Here is a 21,139-nt window from a genome sequence, read left to right as displayed (position 1 = left end):
TAAAACAGGTACATAAGTGAATGTCTATTACATTGTAATCACAATTATAAGTTTATTATCACAGATATCCTATTATCTAGTATAGTTCCTCCTTATCTCTCAAATTCTTAATTTTTCCATAACGTCTGGCCAATTTCCTGTACCCTGAAAAACCACATAATTATCCTGACTATAGCCCCATATATAAAATTTCATTTCTTTCCAAGGTCCTTAAACGCTCAATCTATCAAAAATTATATATATTTATTAATAAGCACAGTATTCTTAATCCTCTACAATCTGGTTTTCGTACAGGACATAGTACGACTACTGAGCTTATTAAAATGACCGATGATATCCGATCTAAGCTAACCCAAGACAATTTTGCTTCGATTATCACAGATCAACAATTATTATCTGCATGTGGAGGCTAATTCACAGACGCACAGACTGTTAAATTCAGATTTTACGATTTTAAAGTGTTACAACGTATGAAAAAACAAATGTTATTCAAATTCAAAAAATCCTGCTGAATATTAGTACTAGCATGTCTGTGAACACCGTTACTACTGATGGCTGTAGACAAATACTGTAGTTGGGATACGATAGCTCACGTAATGAATAAGCGACGTTTATTACGAGACTGGCAACAGCCAGAATCCAGACAATACAATTACAATCAAAATGAATGAACCTTACTACACACTATTATGTATACCTACTAAATACCGACACTACATTATTATTTTAGGGTGTTGTAGCTATCGAGATTCATAAGCTCGGCTCTAAAGGAATCCATCGGTAACACCATGTTGGACTTTAACCAGGACCAGATTCTCTTGATATTTTTGACTATTTAGCGTTCCGTAGTAAATTTTAATTCTGAACACTTTTTGTATGTGTCAGTATCAACGGTTAATATATGGATGTGATAGTAACAATCATTTGATAAATTTCGCTTTAACCAAAAAGCTAATCGTAAAACAATTAGTACTGTAAGAAAACACTGGAAATAATATGTTAGTGAAGGAATTAAATGTCAATAAAGTAATTGATTATTTTGTGCAAGAATATTAAATTCTTAGTTTAAAGCTCAGTTTACAGCAGTCTAGAATGTTTTAATATACAAGCATATGCAGAAGAACCTGTTGTTGTTATATTTTATAGAATAAGAGATAAGGTACGTTTTAATAATAACATCAGCTGGTACCGCGCGTATTCTGGGACTGTGCGTTTTATGAACACGATGCTTCCTGCAATAAGACTTTATGACTTTGTTGTTGGGAAAACCAAAATTACAAAAAAATCATGAAGCTAGTTATGTATCGGGCGTCGGGAATTAAGTTTTTAAAAAGCACTTTATTTAACAATATTTAATGTTACTCACAGGTAAATTGGAACAAGACTGAATAAACAATATTATAATTAAGCTAAAGAAATGTAAAAGACAATGGGTGCTCGATCAGCACTACGTCGAGGTACGGGGTGGCAACGTATGCAGGTTTAGCCGTGTTGGGCCTGCGTAACTCCTCCCTCCTTAAGCTGGAAGCTGACCCGGCAGCTTCCACAGTGTCCTCACTGTGTTGTACAGCGGTGTCCTTGGCTGCATGCGACTTCCTCCAGCTAATGATCCTTGTGACTCCAACAGCAATCAGCAAGCCATATAGGATAAGGGTAGTCCAACTTGGTGTTGCCATCATGGTAGTCCAGTGTGGTTCCTCTATGGCAGATATGTCTTGGGCTGTCTCCAGAAGGTGCTGCAGGTTGTCCAGTTCTATATTTTCCAATTTTATATGATACTGTACTGGTACACTCTTTTCAATATTTCTAGGCAGTGGAACAACTTCATTAAATGTAATCTCTTTGCGGTTTGAGTTTAATGTTTTATTCAGTATCTCAACTTGGCATTCCTCTGTAAGGGTAAGTAGGAATGTACCTGAAGCCTTTTTGTATGTAGATTTTGCTAAACACTTGATGTGGATGACTGTTTCTTCTCTCAGGACAATTATCCAAGTATTGTCCTTGATCCTCTGCACTATACTTTTATTAATTTGCATTTACGCGTATGTACAGTTTGACGTGCGGTGTTGAATTCGCGATATAATACAATCTTCTGATGCCCTCGTGGATGCTGTGTTGGACATCTCGCAGAGCTGCGTGTTTCCGTTGATTGTTCTGCATTTGCCTTCCATTAGGTATTCGTACTCATCGCTACCAAGTGCTAGGTATTTGGATTTTGGAATAATAGTTAGGTTTGACGAGTTAGGAATGGAGTACATGTGGATGAGGTCATATATATTAATGGAAGGGATTTCTAAGATAAAAGTCAAAGAATGTTCCGTACTATATGATTTTACTTTTATAGATTTTTCCAACTCATGAATCTTATTTAAACTTATATCTGCTACTGGCAAAAACTTATGTTTTTTATGAATTAATGAAATTTCATTTAAAAGGTTGTATGGACTTATAATACTGGGGTGCATTACTCCTAATTGCGCAAACGTCATTGCGTCTTCTAAAATTTCTAGTCTATCTAAAATAATTTGTAAGCTAAAATCTATTTCTACGTAAATCTCTAATTAATAATGATGATAAGATTGCCAACCATTTACATAATGGTTGGCAATCTTATCGCTAATCCGTGATTGATTTTGGATGGTTAGAAGCAATTTATTTTGATTTAAATTTATTTTCTCAATTTGATGGCTAAATTCTTTAATGGTATTTTCGGCAAGTATCAGGGATTTGCCCTGGGTGCTCGCGATATTATTTACTTTATTATGAATATTAGAAATTTCTGCTTCGAATTTAAGTGCATCATCGTTATCCAAATTTCCTGTGATTGATTTTACTAAAGAGCCTAAACCATTTACAAGGCCTCTCTTCCTTCTATTAATGTGCGGAATAATAAAACTAATTTTCTTACTTATAAGAGATAAACTATGTGCTATTTGATCTTTGTACGATCTATGTATGTCTCCAATTGATGTATCTTTTTCGGCAGCTTTAACACTCTCGAATAAAGATAAAAGTTTAATTGATGTTAAATGTAGATACGTGACATTATAGACACATGCAATATTAAAATAATCGACTTGTCGTAGTACTTGACCCTGTTTAAGCAAAAGGATTCCGTTCTCATCATTTATAGGGACAAGCGTTACGTCGGCGGTTGTTGTGAGCACGATTGCTCCTGAGATGAGGATCCTGAAACAAGATGAGGTCTTCGTAGAAGCTTGAAGTGTACTCTGATTGATTTTGAGTTAGGGTGGTTACCTATAATCTCCGCTACGTTATTAGGGTGAAGATGAATAATTTTATACGGACCTTTAAATACGGGCTTAGTTTTATCATTTCTTGCTGTCTTAGCTACTTGCTTATATACTATTTCACCTACCTTGAGCGCAATTTCTTCGGCGTTTTGGTTGCGCTTGGCGATGACAGCCTCCTTGTTCTTTGACATATGAGCTGCTATGCTTTCTTGTACGGCTTCGGTGTTCATTTTGTGTTTTATTACATAATCCTGGTAAAACTCTTTGGGATAGTAAATTTCTAAAGGGTTTCGTGATGCTGTGTGTCCGAATAGTACTTCATGTGGAGTGTAATTTGTAGCTGAGTGTATAGTGTTATTATACGCAATGAGTGCGTATTTCATTATTGTCTCAGTTGTATCATCCTTATTTGTCATCTTTTGAATTCTAATTATTTCTGAAAGAGTTGAGTGTAACCGTTCTATTGGTGAATTAGAATTAGGGTTATACGGTGTTGTGAAGTGTATATGAATATTGTGTAATGCACAAATTTCTTTGATTACATCATTATCAAACTTTGTGTCTGAGTCTGTTGTGATTTGGCGTGGAAGTCCCAATGTCGATATGACTTGTAACAGTGCGTCTGCTACGTGAACACTGCTACATGCACTGATGGGAATAGCTTGAGCAAATTTAGAAAAATTATCGATTATAGTTAGAAATGTAACTCCTCCTGTCGAGTACAGATCCATGTAAAGGTGTTCCATTGGTTTTCTGGGTGTATCAGTTAATGATAAAGCTGGTTCAAATGGATTTCGTTCATATTTTGCTTTAAGACATATGTCACATTGGTTAATATATCTTTGAATCGTAAGTAACATGTTAGGCCAATGGTAATTTCGGTGTAACTGCTTATGTGTCTCTTGAATACCTCGATGGGCTGTTTTTCCTTCGTGGTATTTCTTTATTAATTCTTGTTGTTCATTTTTATTTTCAACTAAAGTGACGCGAGTTGTGCATCTAATTAATTTAGGGCCTCTATCGTTAAAGATTGTAGTATAAACTCTAGAAAAGGCCAAGTATAGCTCTTCATTATAGAAATAGCAATGGAATATTCTACCTGCTATAGTGTGTTCTTTTAAGAAATGTATAATTTCCTGTTCCGTATTATTAATTGGAATAAAAACATCTTTGATGACTGTTTTAGAGTTTGTAGAGCGATTATCGAATCTATATTCGAAACCAGGGGTTGATCGTATGTGAAATTGCTTCAATTGTCTGTCTATAGCGTCTGTCAGTATTGGTATGCCTGCATTTTCATTATCAGGTTGGGTATGATTTGTACTTATTAACTGGTTCTCACTAATTGTGACTGCACTCATGCTGTCTGATTCAGCCTGAGAGAGTACAGGTACTGGTAAGTTAATGTTACTTGTGGATGGTTCAGGTTCTTCCACATTATTTTGGGCTGAATGCTCCATCTCGTTTTCTCTACGTGCATTTTCAAAAATTCTATCTATTATATTATCGTCGTAATTATCGTCAAAATTTACAGCTAAGGAATCTATGCTATTATGGAAAATTTTAACCCTAGATAATGCATCTGCATTAGTGTTTTGACGTCCTTTTTTGTATATTACGTTATAATCATACTCAGCAAGCTTTAGACGCCAGCGAGTTAACTTAGAATTAGGGTCTTTTAATGACATAAGCCAAGTGAGTGGTCTGTGGTCTGTGTAAATGGTAAATTTGGTACCATATAAATAAGGTCTAAAATATTTTGTTGCCCATATAATGGCTAACAATTCTTTTTCAATAGTTGAATAACGCGATTCTGTGTCGGAAAGCGTACGTGATGCGTAGGCTACCGGCTTATCCGATCCCACTTTTCCTTGGGATAAAACCGCGCCAAGAGCTACGTCTGATGCATCTGTTGTCGATATAAAAGGTTCATCAAAGTTTGGATATTGTAAGATTGGGGCATTTGTTAAGATTTGTTTACATTTATTAAAAGAATCAATAAATTCAGCGTTGTGTGTAACTTTACTTTGTTTCTTTAGACAAAGTGTCATTGGTTTTGTAAGTTTAGCAAAATCTTTTATGAACTTCCTGTAGTATCCTACAAGTCCAAGAAAAGCTTTTATTTCTTTTTGATTTTGGGGCAATGGGAAGTTTGGTACGGCTTTTATTTTGTCTTTATTTGGTTTAAGACCTTCGTCCGTTAGTTCGTGCCCTAAAAAGTTCACTTGTTTTTGTAAAAATTCAGATTTATCAAGTTGTATTTTTAAATTATGAGTTTTAAATCTATCAAATACCTGTCTAAGTTTGTCAATGTGTTCCTGAACGGATGTAGAAGCTATAATTACGTCATCAAGGTACGTATAAACGTTGCTAAGGCCTCTAAGTATATGGTCCATTAGCCTCTGAAACGTACTTGGTGCGTTTTTTAAGCCAAAGGGCATTCTTAAAAATTCATAATGCCCTCTCTCTGTAGAGAATGCTGTCTTTTCTATATCATTAGGGTGCATTTCCACTTGATGGTACCCACTAGCTAAATCTAATGTTGTAAAGTATTGGGGTCTTCCTAACCTATCAAGTATGTCATGTATATTAGGCAAGGGATACTTATCTTCTACTATTCTATCATTAAGACGTCTATAATCTATAACAAGACGCCACTTAACTTTACCGGACGCATCTGGTTTCTTCGGTACTATATGAGTTGGACACGACCAAGGTGATATGCTCTCTCTTATGATACCTTGTCGTAATAAGTTATCAATTTGTTTCTTTGTTTCGTTCCGTTGTTTAGGGGCTTGTCTGTAGTTACGAACAAAGATAGGGTTGTTATTTGTCAATCTTAGTTCGTGTTTCACAGCATGAGTGAAAGTTAAGGGTATGTGTTCTGAATAGAAAATTTCACGATATTGATAACATATTTTTGTTATTTCCCTTTTTTCTTCCTGATTCATGTGATTTGTACGTATTTGATTTAAATTTTCTTTTAATATTTTGTTCACGTCTGGATTTACTTTTAACGAATTTATTTTACTTATTTCAAGATTTTCGGATAATTTTTCTAACTTAATATTGGTTACAACTGGGATAAATTTATTTTCGTTATTATAGTTTATAACCGTGGTTCTGAAGGAACCATTTTTTACCGTCACAAAGGCTGCGGGTGACTCTAAGTCTTCCGACCAATAAAGTTTTTCTTGTAAATATTGGCCGTCGATGTGATGTGTTTTCACATGAACCAATTTTTCACATTTAGGACCTATTTTAATTTTCCTAATTGGTTTATTTAGGTACATCGGGATATCTACCGCCGATGTGTGCAATATATTTTTATTTAAATCTATTGTACTTTTTAGTGACCTCAATAAGTCACAACCTATAAGACCTCTATATTTTGGATCGAAATCAAATATAAGAAATTTATGACTAAGATTAATATTAAAAATTGGTGGTAAGGGTAGGTTTATTACATAATTATGACGAGAAACACTATGAGCCGTTGATATTTCAAAAGGTTCATATTCCACATAAGGTTCATAATACGTATTAAAAATAGCATCTGAAGCAATCACACTTCGGCTTGCTCCAGTGTCAATAAGAAACTTACCTCCTAATTCGGGTATTTCTATGTAAGGGAGGTGATCCCTGACCAACAAGTTTATTTTCACTAGGTCTGGTCTGGCATCTCCTGGGTTTGAGGAAAATCCTACTGGTACTCCTCTTCAGGTTCCTGTACTACATGATATGGGTACTCACCTTCATTGTAGTTGCTATGGCATTCATTGCCATATAATACTGGTTGACCTTGAGTATAGAAAACGTTCTGAGCAGCATACTGGGGCGTATCCGGTTTATTCACGGACCGCATAGTAACATCGGAACTTATTTTAGGTGTTACCTGTCTTTGAGGTACATTAAATTGCCTAAAATTCGCGCTGTTACTATTCCTAAAATTACCTGAGTTTCTCTTGAAATTAGGTGTAGGGGGTATAGACATATTTTGACGATTTACGATATTTGAAGGCTGGTGGTGCTGAGGTTGCGTCCCTATAAAATTCCTTGATGGAATATTCCGCTGTTGCGAAACTCTAGGGGCATCCTTTTGCTTAAAATGGGAAGAAGGTGACCCGTTATAAAAAGGTTTACTGTGTACGAGCCTAGCCTCTTCCTGCCTTGCTGCCATAATTGCTGACTCTAATGTTAACGGTTTACTTATTCTAACTCCTAACGAAACATTGATATCTAATTGATTAGTATATTGCTCTATAACCATTTCCTCATAGTACGAACGGTCTCCGTGTTTACCGACCGAGTAAAGAGTATCTAACAACTCACGGAGTCGTTTGCCAAATGTCTCCGCATCTTCGTATTTATTCCTACGGGTCCGCGTGAGCTCCTGCATCACCTGGATTTCGTTGCGCGGTTCTCCTAAACGTCTAATTAGAGCGTTTTTAATGGATTCCCACGTTATTAACGACTCTTCGTAGGCTATCGCATCAATAGCGACACCTCCTAACTTACTTTTTATTAAACATATAAATGCCGGGTGAACCCGGGAGGGTTCACTTAAAAGTTGTATAATATTTTCTACTTCTCTAATATAAAAGTTTAATAACTTTGGGTTCCCATCATACCGTGGTAATAAATCGGCAAGGAATTTAAAATCCTTATCACATTCATTGAAAGACATTGCGTTTTGGATTACACTATTGTTCTATACTCGGTAATTATCACCTAGATACACCTTTCTTGTCACTAAGTAAGTGTAACCCGTTATTTAGCGATATTAGCTTTACGCAACGTTCTTTAACTTTTATAATAAAATATATATAATACTAGGACAGTAGATATAGCAGGATACTTGAATAGCGAGAGTACTCACCAAATCAGCATCTGCATCTGCTGTCGAGTCTTGCCCAGCGCGTGAATTCCCAATGTTCCGGGTTTTCGTGCGCGTTGATGATGATGTCCCAACGACCGACGAGGTTCTTTGATTCTTGCGGTTTAGCGGCTCGAAAACCACAGCTACTTTACACTCGGAAGATTTTATACCGACGAAAAGAAGCTACCGCGAGACTACTCGACTGCGCCAGTTATGTATCGGGCGTCGGGAATTAAGTTTTTAAAAAGCACTTTATTTAACAATATTTAATGTTACTCACAGGTAAATTGGAACAAGACTGAATAAACAATATTATAATTAAGCTAAAGAAATGTAAAAGACAATGGGTGCTCGATCAGCACTACGTCGAGGTACGGGGTGGCAACGTATGCAGGTTTAGCCGTGTTGGGCCTGCGTAACTAGCTCCAAGTGCAAATTGGATTGAATTTGTGTCAGTCAAACGGTGAGACGAGACAAAATTTATACCACGATCTAGTGGCCGTACAAGAATTGAAGAAAATACAATAATCCGATAATATTGTCAGGCTGAATCTTTCTTTACGACATTGTTGTCGCAAATAATGTAGAAAGATTCGACCACATTCGATTGTGAAACTAAATACGCTCACTCATCGATCCCACGCCTGCCTCGTCGATCCCACGCCTGCCTCGTCATTCCCACGCCTGCCTCATCATTCCCACGCCTGCCTCGCCGATCCCACGCCTACCTCTTTGATCCCACGCCTACCTCGCCGATCCCACGCCTACCTCGTCGATCCCACGCCTGCCTCGAATTGATTGAACCCATAACCACTAAATATTATTATCTATTCTAAACAATTTCGGGTATTTTCCTTCGGATATACTACAAACACTACTGATCCGATCGGAATAATACTTATGTACCATAACTTGCAGCGTGTTTCGAAGATGGTGTTTATAGTTTATGATAAGTTGTTGAATCCAGAAATTTTAATTTTTTTAACATATAAATGCCAATTTTTTCGCGAAACAATATTCAGCCAAAGACATTTCATTTCATATGACAATTGATACAACGAGCGGGCGTGGGGTTCCTAATCTATTTGGCCAGAACAACGTGTGCCGGGTCAGAACTTGTATTTTATAAAACCAAAAGTTAGTTTGTAATATTCTAATATTAATATTAAGGCCTTAACGATACCAACGATAATCATAAAATTTCGCATACACGTGTGGGTGACACAAGGGGACAGATTATATAGCAATCTGAACACAAGTTGTAATACGTATATAATGATGTGACACGTGGGTAGGCATTAGGCTAAGTACATACGGGATGGGGGAGAGTACCATGTGGCGGCGGTAGCGGTTGTACCTACACGAGCTGGAACATAATTAATTCATTGATTATTAAATAGCGCCGGAACATAACCGTTCACTCGATAAATTGAAGGAAATTAATGATTCAACAAGTGGGGTGGGGCGCTCTCTCCCACTTGTGTGATTACATTTTGATGGTTCGATCTAGCTCTATACCTCGACTCCGTATTCCATTATAATAATTAAAACATTCGACAGATTGAAACTTTAAATATCCTTTATTAAGTCGGATATTGTGACGTGACTACTATACGTACTATATAATATAATCTACAAATAATATTATAATAATAATAAGCCTTAACATCAATCAGTTTGTTCGGGAAACTATTGGGATACGTAAGTAGCTACATTTACCTCAGAAAATTATTATGATTTGTTAATAAATAAAAATAAAATGTTTACATTATTTAATGAACAAACATCGCCATTGTTACGTATCTCTTCCGCGGGTAATACGTCACGACAGCCGACCAATCACAGCGCGTCAACTCATGCGACGAGGACATAAAAGAGCGGAACCTTCTCCGCCCCGTGCAGGAGTCCCACCTGCCTCTCCGTAGGAACGCACAACTCACCTACGCGGCCCTCGCCTGGTTCGCGCTGACAAGCGAGACGGGTCGCAAGTCGCTGACGCTCCGCCCAATCTCCGGAGCACCACGCTTCCTACGGAATTAAGTCATCTCCAGAGACCTGCGCATGAAGATCATCTTTCGTAGCATATGCACCTCTGTGTTCACACGCGCCGGAAGACAGGAGAAAAATTCTATTCTGTCTCATGCCAGAATTTGGCGAGTCAATATCCTCTGAGGATGGTCGTAAAAAGATGAAACACGTGTTGAATTGATTGAAGACGAATCTTAACGGAACTTACAGTCAAGAAGGGACACACACACACATTTGAATAATTACTTGATACTTAACAAGTTCTCGTTTTTAAAAAATACACTAAATACAAATAATTAAATTAAACGACTCGATAACCTTTGTTTATTGAAGTCGGTTGTAAAAAAACGAGTGACACAATTAATATCCAACTGTGGCCGAAATATAACCTCGGACTTTTTAGTAGTTAACCGAGACACTTAAGACGGAGTGTTTTAAACACATAATTAAAGTTAAGTAAAAGTCACTTAATACCATTTTAAATAAAATAAGATTTCTTAAATCACTTATTGAAAGTCAAAAACTACCCCCCATTACAAAATATAGGTATATCAGATCCCAGAAGTCAGATCTGAGAACGGGAATTAAATGTAATTGCTTCACCATTCTATTATTAATAATTCAAATTAAACAATAAAAACAGACATTGGCGTTCTTATGTATAGAACGTCATTGGAAATAAACCCAGTCCTTACTTTAATTATTAATATATCCCTGTTATTAAGAGATCAGACCCAGATAATCTTTGGTTAGTGAATATTTTAATTAAAATACTTTAAGGAATAGTTTGACAAAGGGAAGTTTCAATTCAATGAATAGAAGAGATGCTTAAGAGCTATGACAGGAGCTTTTTATTTAGATTCGTGTCAACCTCTGCTTAAAGAATTCTTAGAACTGTGTATCTATGAAATATATATCATTGTCAAACAACATTTATTTATAAAAGCTAGAGATATTTTTCCGACAAATACAAGAAACGGTGATATTATGTCTACTGTGGTATAGGCACGTATAGATGCCAAATTACTCGGGACACGTTAGTTTCTGAGAACTGCAGTTAGTAGCGTGTCAGCCGACCGGAACAAAGCCCCTTTATTATTATTAATAACATTAAAATTCATCAATGTGATTGACACTTCAATGTATGTACTTTCTACATCAACATGGATAATTTACATACAGGTCACCTGTTGTTAAGTGATCACCGCGGGCCGCCGCCCACTTGCTCTTCCAACATCAAAGGGATCCTAGAAGCGCCTTAAAATGTGTGCGCACTTGTTTGAAGGACCCATGTGGTGGACCAATACCGCCGTCTATCAATATGATATACAAATAATAAAGAGCCGGTTGGTGAAGGTATCGTTTCTCGTGAGGTCTGGTTGGTTGCAGATCATCCTGCTGATGAAGGCGCTGGACGCGTACAGCATCACGTACTTCACGGTGACGGCACAGATCGTGTCTCACGTGCTCGCCTACATGAACAGCTGCGTCAACCCGCTGCTGTACGCCTTCCTCTCGGAGAACTTCCGGGTGGCCTTCCGGAAGGTATGGACCACTTTATTAATGTCAAAAGTTTAGATAATTTATACGTCTAGATAGAGTTACTGTGCTTGCATTATTCAAAATAGAGGTTAATTCACCTCCTTATCTACATTTTTTTCGACATTTCCACAGCTGTTATAGTTATTCCAGACGTAATAATGATCTAAGACCAAGACCTGTGAAGGAGCCCTTAGCTCTAGTAAATACGTAACTATCTATCTCACCTACAGTTTGCACGTACAGTTTATTATTTCACCTTAAATTGAATGAATTCAAATTATAATTTTCTTGAATTCGATAATTTTTATCTAATATACATTATATTCATATAAATGTATTGTGAGAAAATACTTAGGATGTTTATCAACTTCAATGTTTCTCGAAGCAAGAGTCTAGTAATATCCGTCTTTTGGTGAACCAAAATTTTTAACAAAAAAAACACCGACTTCAAAAACACTATTTCAAAACAATAGATAGTATAAAAATAATTGCGTAATTTTATACAATGTAATTAATTAATCTAATTCTAGTTACGATTATTGTTATTTTTGGTATTATTATTTTTATACTTTTTAGTGCACATTATATCTTTTTTTTTGAAATATTGTTTTTGAAGTCGGTTGTTTTTTTGTTAAAAACATGTATATTTTATGATTTTTAGTGAATTTGAAGTACACTAACTAAGAATTTGGCTAAATATGTGTAGATATACTAAATTTTTCAATGCAGCTATGAACATAAGCGCTTTGCAATTTGATTACAGACATTTAGAAATTCTGCCACAGATCGCACCCTTACTGTAAGTCGTTAAGGAGTCCCATTGATCATCATATTCGACTATGACGAAGAATCATCGAAATCAGTTGGCGTGATATTGAGTTATTCGTATATTTATCATCCACTTTGCTATACGTATGTATAGAAAATGTAAGACTTTTATGGTTTTCTCATGGATGTCATTGTCAGATCTGGACCACATGGGAGGCACCAGCTTTCAAATAAAAATAATTATCAAAATCGGTTCACACAGTCGAAAGTCTTGAGGTAACAAACATAAAAAAAATACCGACGAATTGAGAAGCTCCTCCTTTTTTGAATCATAAACAATAATCAAAATCATAAACAACAAAATCAATAACAACACATAAGTCAACTATCTGGGGGTCTACTCTCTTTTCTTCCCGAAACGAAACTTCCTAAAAAAACGAAATGTAAACGACGTTTCGGTAGTACTCTATTTTGTTTTCGGAAACACCGACGAAGTTTGGAACCATAGAGAATATTCGTGAACGAATGGTGAACGATTGAAATGAATGTTATTTTAATCCGACTAATTTAAAGAGTTCTATTTCATGCCAACGTTGGGTAGTACCTAATGACATCTAAAAATATCTTTATTATCGACGTAATAAAGATATTTTTGTAAATAAGTAGAAGTTAACATGTCAAATTAGTACCTACGATTTTATTTTGAATTCTTTTAAAAAGTTAATCCTAAAGTTTCAAGTAAATATCAGTACCAATATACTTATTTGTTCTTTTACTAAAAAATATTGCTCTACATATTAGCATCCTTTTAAAGGTACATCTTTTCAAATGGCTGTGTATACGATGATGAAGCTTTACCTTTTAATTTATATGTCTGAGTACTCTTTGTTAGCTGTAAGCTTTCATGTTTAAATAAAATAAATTTTATTCTTATATACTTAACAAAATATAGAACAAAAATGAAAGTTACTAAAAATGACACTAAATATAGGAATACCACAACTGTTAGAAAGGAATTAATAAGGTAAAGTTCCACCTTTATCCTTTCTAACAGTAGTACTAATACAGGTCTTGCCCTCATTATATATCAATTACTGATATGTGGACCCCACTGTTATATACTATCGACGGTAATGCCAAAAAAGCAATCGAATCTACAAATTCCAGAGTCTAAGAATCTATCATTACCTTAACCTCTGTTTTGTTTCCCTTTTAGTAGTGAAATTGAAAGCAATTGTTTTTTACTGTTAATTTGTGAGCTAATTTAATAATTTTAACATAGTATATCATCAGCTGGAAGACATCCATTGCTGGCCTCCACAAAGGCCTCCCCCAAAGTTCTCCACTACGACCAGTACTGCGCTGCCCTCGTCCAACGTATTCCGGCGATCTTGACCAAATCGTCAGTCCATCTTGTGTGGGGCCTACCTACACCGCGTCTTCTGGTTCGTGCTCGCCATTCGAGGATTTTTCTGCCCCAACGGCCATCTGTCCGTCGAACTATGTGCCCTGCCCGGTCGGTGACTTTGGTTCTCGTGCGTATCTCCTCATTTCTGATTCGATCTCGCAGAGAAATTCCGAGCATAGCCCTCTCCATTGCCCTCTGAATGACAATGAGCTTCCTCATAAGGCCCATAGTATTAAGGGTGATGTTCTAGATTAGCTTATCAGATAGTTTTATTGTCGTGGTTGTTATCTATATAATATAAAGTCTAGGTATAATAAAATAATTTATGTTTTTCCATATTTTATCTTTAGCTCTACATTTCAAGAACAACGTGAAACGAGTTACATAATTTAATATTCAGTTCGTTTGATGCCCAACAGTTATGTTTTAAGAACGACTCCGGCATCCCACACCCGCTCGTCTATCTCTGGGAACAAACAACGCGATGATGGAACAATCGATGGCCGCCCGCCGGTATTATTTACGACAGGCCCGCGCTCCTGTCGACACACTTCAAAGAGAATTTAAGCGAATATTTTTGTAAATGTGTTTGTTGTTTACAACTCTGAGAGTGGGTGTTCTCTTAACTTACGTTCTTGATATTTTCTTTGTTTCGATATTATCAAACGAGTGTGGAGCTCGCCCAGTCGCCCACTCCATTTCGTTTAATTATAATTTCCTTCAAGTTGAGCCTAGCTTATACTTATTTTTATTGTGTTGTATGTGGTGGTTTTCAAAGTTTTTTGTGTTGTAAGTGTGGCTTAGAAAAGTTATATTTATCATAATTAAGACGTCGGTGATCTAAAAATGGACTAATTTGCGATTGAGTTTCTTCCGGCTCGTTAGTCTGGTTTTATCAAAGATCGCAGTATTTCTACCACCGTCATAGACATTATGACAACATCCTAACGGCTGTGATAAGGCTTATACTATCCCTACTTCATCTAGTATATAATCCATACAAAATTACAAATAGATTGACCCATCGCTCGATCGATAGGGATGAAGTCGATAGTAGTAGATCTTAGGATTCTATTTCAGGATTTGCCCTTTTCTTTTAGTCTAGTGTTAATAAATGTGACAGTTCTTTTAACTTTTATGATATTCACGCCGATTACATTATACAGTATAAATTACCCATATGCCTGTAAGCACATTTGCTGAATATTTAAAAAATAATAATAAAATATCAGTTTGAGTAAATTCGAACGTACTGTAGAATTGGGTCCTAGTGACCCAAGTGTGTCAATGATTCAATGAACTTCAATATTTGAACATCGAAATGCGGCATTGCCAGTTTTCCGCGCAAAAGTTCAATAGCACCGTCACTAAAGAGAAGCTGCCACAGTGCACTGGCTTGTGTATAGCCTAAACACGGATTTGGTCCAGCCGAACTACCGGACGCGGGCCAGTACGATGGTATGTCGCATTGTCAATCACATCGCAATCTATGACGTACCAATCGGTGCGAGGCGTCCACCCACGGCTTGTTTACATCCTTTAGATGGCTTGGTGTCCTATGATAAAAATATGTTTTTAAACATAAAAATAAAGAAACATCAGTTGTACTTTATTTTGATAGTTTGTATTTTTGTCTTAGCTATATGTACTTTACCAATGTACTTTATCTGCAAATTGTTTTAACAAATAAACAACCTTCTTATTTATTTACTTAATAAGCACTTCAACAGAATACAGATTAATACATTTACAGATATAAACTTAGCAATATTTAAAATACTAATATGCACACCTAAAAAGAGTGTGTGTTCTTTTTTGGCGTATGGAAAAATAAATCAAATTTTAACAAATAGTTAAGATCAAAGATAATATAAACACTCAGCATTAGAGGTTAATATAAACAAGTATAGAAAATTATTTAATTATTTTTTTATTAATACATAAAATTTGTTAATATACCAGTAATAAAACAAAACGAAAAAATATATTTTTTAGATAATAATGTAATAATTTTTAATTAACGATGTAAATAAATTACACAACAAACACACACAACATTTAACCTCAAATCTATAAATGCATTTAAAACAGTTTATTCAAATCAGTTTTATCACTAATATTCAATATGTATAGATATACTAATAAATTATTAGTAAATACTATCACCGTCGCATATGAAATTGATTTAATAAAAACACCAAAATAATATTTATTTCTTCACACTGTTTAATTGTGCTATTTCGAAACACGTGTTCTAAATATAAAAATACTAAAATATACAACTTGAACATAGTTATTGATTTTCATGCCACCTAGAACTATACCTAGAACATTTTTGGAATCGGTGTCCTTCCGCCGCGACTCGCTCTTGCCTCTCGCCTCCTCAGAACTCAATCACACAGTATGTAGTTACATCTTGGATGACACCGACTCCAAAAATTACAATAATCGTATCTAGAATAAGATTCATTAATTAGATTGTATAAAAATGCGCAATTATAGTTATTGATTTTATATTTTATACTTTTTAGTGCATATTATACCCATTGTTTTGAAATAGTGTTTTTGAAGTCGGTTGTTATTTTGTTAAAAAAATATTATATGATTTTTAGTGAGTTTGAAGTACACTAACTAACAATTTTGCTAAATATGTGTAGATACACACTTGTAGAGAAATTTTTCAGTGTAGCAATGAACGTTAGTGCTTTGCAATTTGATTACAGACAGTAAGAAATTCTGCCACGGATTGCACCCTTACTGTAAGTCGTTAAGGATTGATATTCCATCATCAAGGTGTGCAAAGCGTAGAAAGACTCATAGTCCATCCCCAGATGCAATTGAGATATCAAATAGATTTAGTGGTCTCCCAGTGAATGAGAATGAACAAATCCCAATGGAGAAAAAACCCCATAGGCCAGGAGAGAGACTAGGAGTGGAGTACATTAATAAATTAACCGAACTAAAGCTTTTCAAAATCAAATTCAAGTAAAAATATTATCAATCAAAATACGATATAAAATCACTTATTGGAAGTTAAAAACTACCACCAATTCCAGAATGCCTTAGACATAAGAAAAACGCAACAAACTCAGCGGGCCTCTTTTTTTTTAAAAAAAAATATGGTAACAATGTAAAATCGTACATTAAAGTTTATTATTTAATAGCTTGTGCGCGCTCGCTCTATTCCCAATCAGTGGTATCATTAAGAAAGTCATCTATGCTATAGTAACCTTTAACACGCAAACAATTTTTAACAATTCTTTTGAATAACGTTTTTTTTGAATACTTTTGTTTTGAACATTTTCTGGGATCATGTTGTAAAAGCATATACATCACCCCACAAAAGACTTACTAACTCGACTTAGCGGTGTAGTAGGCATTATAAGTTTATGTCTGTTCCTGGTATTATGGTTATGACAGTTTCTAGCAAATTCACTTATGTGCCTATGAACATATATTACATAATCAAGAATATATTGAGAAGCAACAGTCAAGATGTTAATTTCTTTGAATTTTTTACTACAAGAGATTTATCTACAAATCATCCGATCTCTCTTCAAACAATGAAGCTAAGTTTCTACGCAACGCCAGGTGATCGAGCCATTCAAAGAGCACTAGGTCCCGCCGTTTCAAGGAGCCCTGCGTTGCACGCGGTCAATGGGTTCGAGCTGATACTGGGGTGTGCCAGGCCAGAGATAGTGGCAATATTTTATTAAAACTTATGTGGTCGGACCTGCGCTTTGAAGAGCGCTAGAATGAGGGCCGAGTTGAAGTATTGCCGTGCTCTATTTATGACACCCAGCATCTTCGAATTTGGTTTTGCCTTCCATATGTCCGCGCAATTGGCATTCGTTCGACGACTTCGAGACCCAGTATTCCGATACTGGGCGAAGCTTTAAGGGAGGTGTTGTCGAAGAACAGTGATACGAATATTGGGGTTTTTTTAGTAGTAAACGCACAAACTTTCGTCTTCTGGGGGTCGAATTGGACAAGTTTAATTTTACCCCATTCCGCGACCTTCTTAAGAGAGGACGTGATGGAAGATACAAGCTTCATCTAGCACTGGTCTTTGAGGGTACACAAGATCATCTCGGTAGGGTAATGATGTGAAATATTAAGTAAAAACTCAAACGAATATTTGAATTAATAACATATTGTTTCTTTACAATAGTTATTAATTCAAGCTAACACAATACTTCACAAGCTAACACAATACTTTATTTTAAAGTATTATTCTTGCTCTTTGAATACATTTGTACATAATATTATATTGTTTGGTCAGGTGATGTACTGTCCACCGCCACACAACGAAGCAGGACGGCCGCCTCCCACGAAGACGACACGAACTGGAAACGGCAACTCTTGCCACGATATCGTGTGAGAATCGTTGCGCGGTCAGACGCACGCCGTGTCGGAGGTCGCCACTGCAGTCTGACGCGCCACACCTCACTCACACGCATAACGGCGACGCTGTCTGACGCACTCCTCCTCGCTCACACATGATAGGGCGACGCTGTCTGACGCACTCCTCCTCGCTCACACATTATACGGCGACGCTGTCTGACGCACCCCTCCTCGCTCACACACGATACGGCGACGCTGTCTGACGCACCCCTCCTCGCTCACACACAATACGGTGACGCTGTCTGATGCACCCCTCCTCGCTCACACATGATACGGCGACGCAGTCTGTCGCAGCCCTCCTCACTCATACACAATACGGCGACGCTGTCTGATGAACCCCTCCTCGCTCACACACAATACGGCGGCGCTGTCTGTCGCAGCCCTCCTCGCTCATACACAATACGGCGAGGTGAAAGTTAGTCATCATGTTAGTCATTTAATGCTTATTTTAAGATATACAAATACTATGTTATGATACATCGAAACATTAATAATTTATTAATTATTATTGTCGTCCAAATATTTTTTTTGTAAAATAAATTTTAATGATATCAAAATTAATTGGATGAAACAATTTTTTTTAACCTGTATATGTTAATAGGTATTTGTAAATAAATTAAATTGTTTTATTATATTTGTAAGGACTGATGACGTGGTTTACGATGTATTACATAAGAAGTGGTAACCTCTAACAAGAACATAATGTACATATCTAATAATACCTTTGAGGCTTTTTAATATTTTGGAAGTATAAAGTAGACACGACATCGTAGAAAATAATAAGATAGTGCTTATAATATTATAACTGTATACAAATATGTAATAAGTAGCGATTACTTTGTGAATTGTAAAAAATCTCCATTAATATTAAATGAGTAAACTAGTGATATACTTAGCTTTATATTGAATAAGCTTTAATGTTTGTAAAACAATATAAGAGTAGCCTAAAGTATTCAATATGTACATATTAACGATAGGTCTGTATGATGTCATCATCACACACTTGTGTTCATATTTCGAGCCCAAATATGAGCACAGGTTACTCGTACTTGGTGTATGCTTTATGGAGTTTGGAGTTTTCATAGATAGATTATTACACATAGAAGAGTGTAACATATATCAAGGGAGGTAATAGTTGTGGGATTACGCTTCATGGAACCAGTGCATGTAATGCGCTTGTAATATATATTATATAGCACGTAGGATATATATGTTGTTTTAAATAAACTATAAATTGTTTAAGCTTTCATTTTAGAATAATAAATATGGATCTTAATGTTTTGAGTTTTGTTTCATTTCACATTAATGTCAAACTTATTGTTAGATAATATTACGGTATATCTTATTAAATAACAGTTTTAGTAGAGACTCTTTCCTGTGTTACAAAAGGAAATGATATATTTATTAATTGTATTCTTAATATGAGTTCAAGCACTCAGAGTAGGGTTACACAATAACGTGTAAAATTAAAGTGATCTTCATGATGTCTTTAGCTGAAAATGTAAGTATTGTTTTATTGTTTTCAATAAAAACATTCGTCATCAGGCTCGTCGACATACTCGTATTTCTTACGTAAATACGTACGAAGTGTTTATTTTTTTTGAGCCTATTATAATATATGTGTCACAATCATATCATAATGACTGGAGTCCCTATCTGTAGGAACCTCTAGAAGAAGATATTTAAACATTAGGAATTAGCACCTTATTTGGTCATATGAGAAACTTGTACTGATTTACAAATTCAATAACTAAGAAGCTGGCAGTCAATCACTCTGGATTTTAGCCTGAATATACATCTGGCCATACTTAACTTATTGTGATTTGATCAATCGGCTCATTGTTTTAAATAAATATAAATAGCGCATGCTAATTTAGAATAATTTTTAAATCATGTTTGTTTTTAATTATAATAATTAAATCAAGTCGAAATTCTAAATTCTGTCTCAACAATAACCTAGAAAATTTCGAAACCTTCTATGAGTTTAAAATCGGTCCAGAAATGGCCGAGACACAATTTAACACAGAAATCAATTGGAGTCACCCGGTGAGAGCTCCGCTCATCTTCGCTCAATAAGTAAAGGTATTACGCGAGCATTTTATTAAATAAAATATATTATAACTTTAACTTTAAGATAAGTAAATAAAAGAAATAAAAAAAACATGAAGCTGACCTCCCTGTAACAAGATCATCCAGCCACCACAAGTAGCGCCCGTTCACGAGCATGACGCATGGACCAGCCATCGGCTCCCTCGACCATATTTTAGGGAAGGAAATGACCCGCTCTACGTCGCCGCCACAAGCAGAGGCATTTAAGCGAGCATGACAATACCTGTCACAAAAAATCTACCGAATAATAACAGAATGTTAATCAGTTCTCGGAAATAATAGAAAAAATACTCGGAATATAAAAAGAAATATTACATAGGCTTTGTAGATTACAACAAAGCATTTGATACGTTGGACCACAATGCTATATGGTGCGCACTTGAACAACAAGGTGTACATCAGAAATTCATTCGCATCCTGAAAAAAGTATATGCCGAGAGTAAAGCTATTATAAGACTGGACCAATTCAGTTCAGAGTTTGCCATAGAAAGAGGCGTCCGTCAAGGAGATCCAATCTCGCCAAAATTATTTTCTGATTTTGGAAATGATATTTCGTAAGATGAATTGGGAGGAATATGGCATAAGAATAAATGGAGAGTACCTAAATCATCTACGCTTCGCTGACGACTTGATACTTTTCTCTGAAAATGGTAAAAACTTAGAGGTTATGCTTCAGCAGTTAGCAGAAGAAAGCATGAGAGTTGGACTCTCTATGAACACCGAAAAAACGAAAATAATGACCAATTC

The 21,139-nt window shown here is 35.8% G+C and overlaps 1 protein-coding gene across 1 annotated transcript in view; it reads left to right on the top strand.

The window, feature by feature from the left end:
* The window catches only part of LOC126969640 (allatostatin-A receptor), a 149,664-nt gene extending 130,100 nt beyond the window's left edge, over positions 1-19,564 (top strand). Inside the window, exons 4-5 of the mRNA XM_050815205.1 lie at positions 11,551-11,706; positions 18,162-19,564. Coding sequence (XP_050671162.1) covers positions 11,551-11,706; positions 18,162-18,260 — 255 coding nt within the window. The 3' untranslated portion in view covers positions 18,261-19,564. The remainder of the gene's footprint in view (positions 1-11,550; positions 11,707-18,161) is intronic.
* The last annotated feature ends 1,575 nt before the right edge of the window (positions 19,565-21,139 follow it).

This window comes from Leptidea sinapis, chromosome 18 (assembly GCF_905404315.1).
Source record: "Leptidea sinapis chromosome 18, ilLepSina1.1, whole genome shotgun sequence".
Lineage (NCBI taxonomy): Eukaryota > Metazoa > Arthropoda > Insecta > Lepidoptera > Pieridae > Leptidea > Leptidea sinapis.
This window is presented reverse-complemented; position numbering and strand designations above follow the sequence as displayed.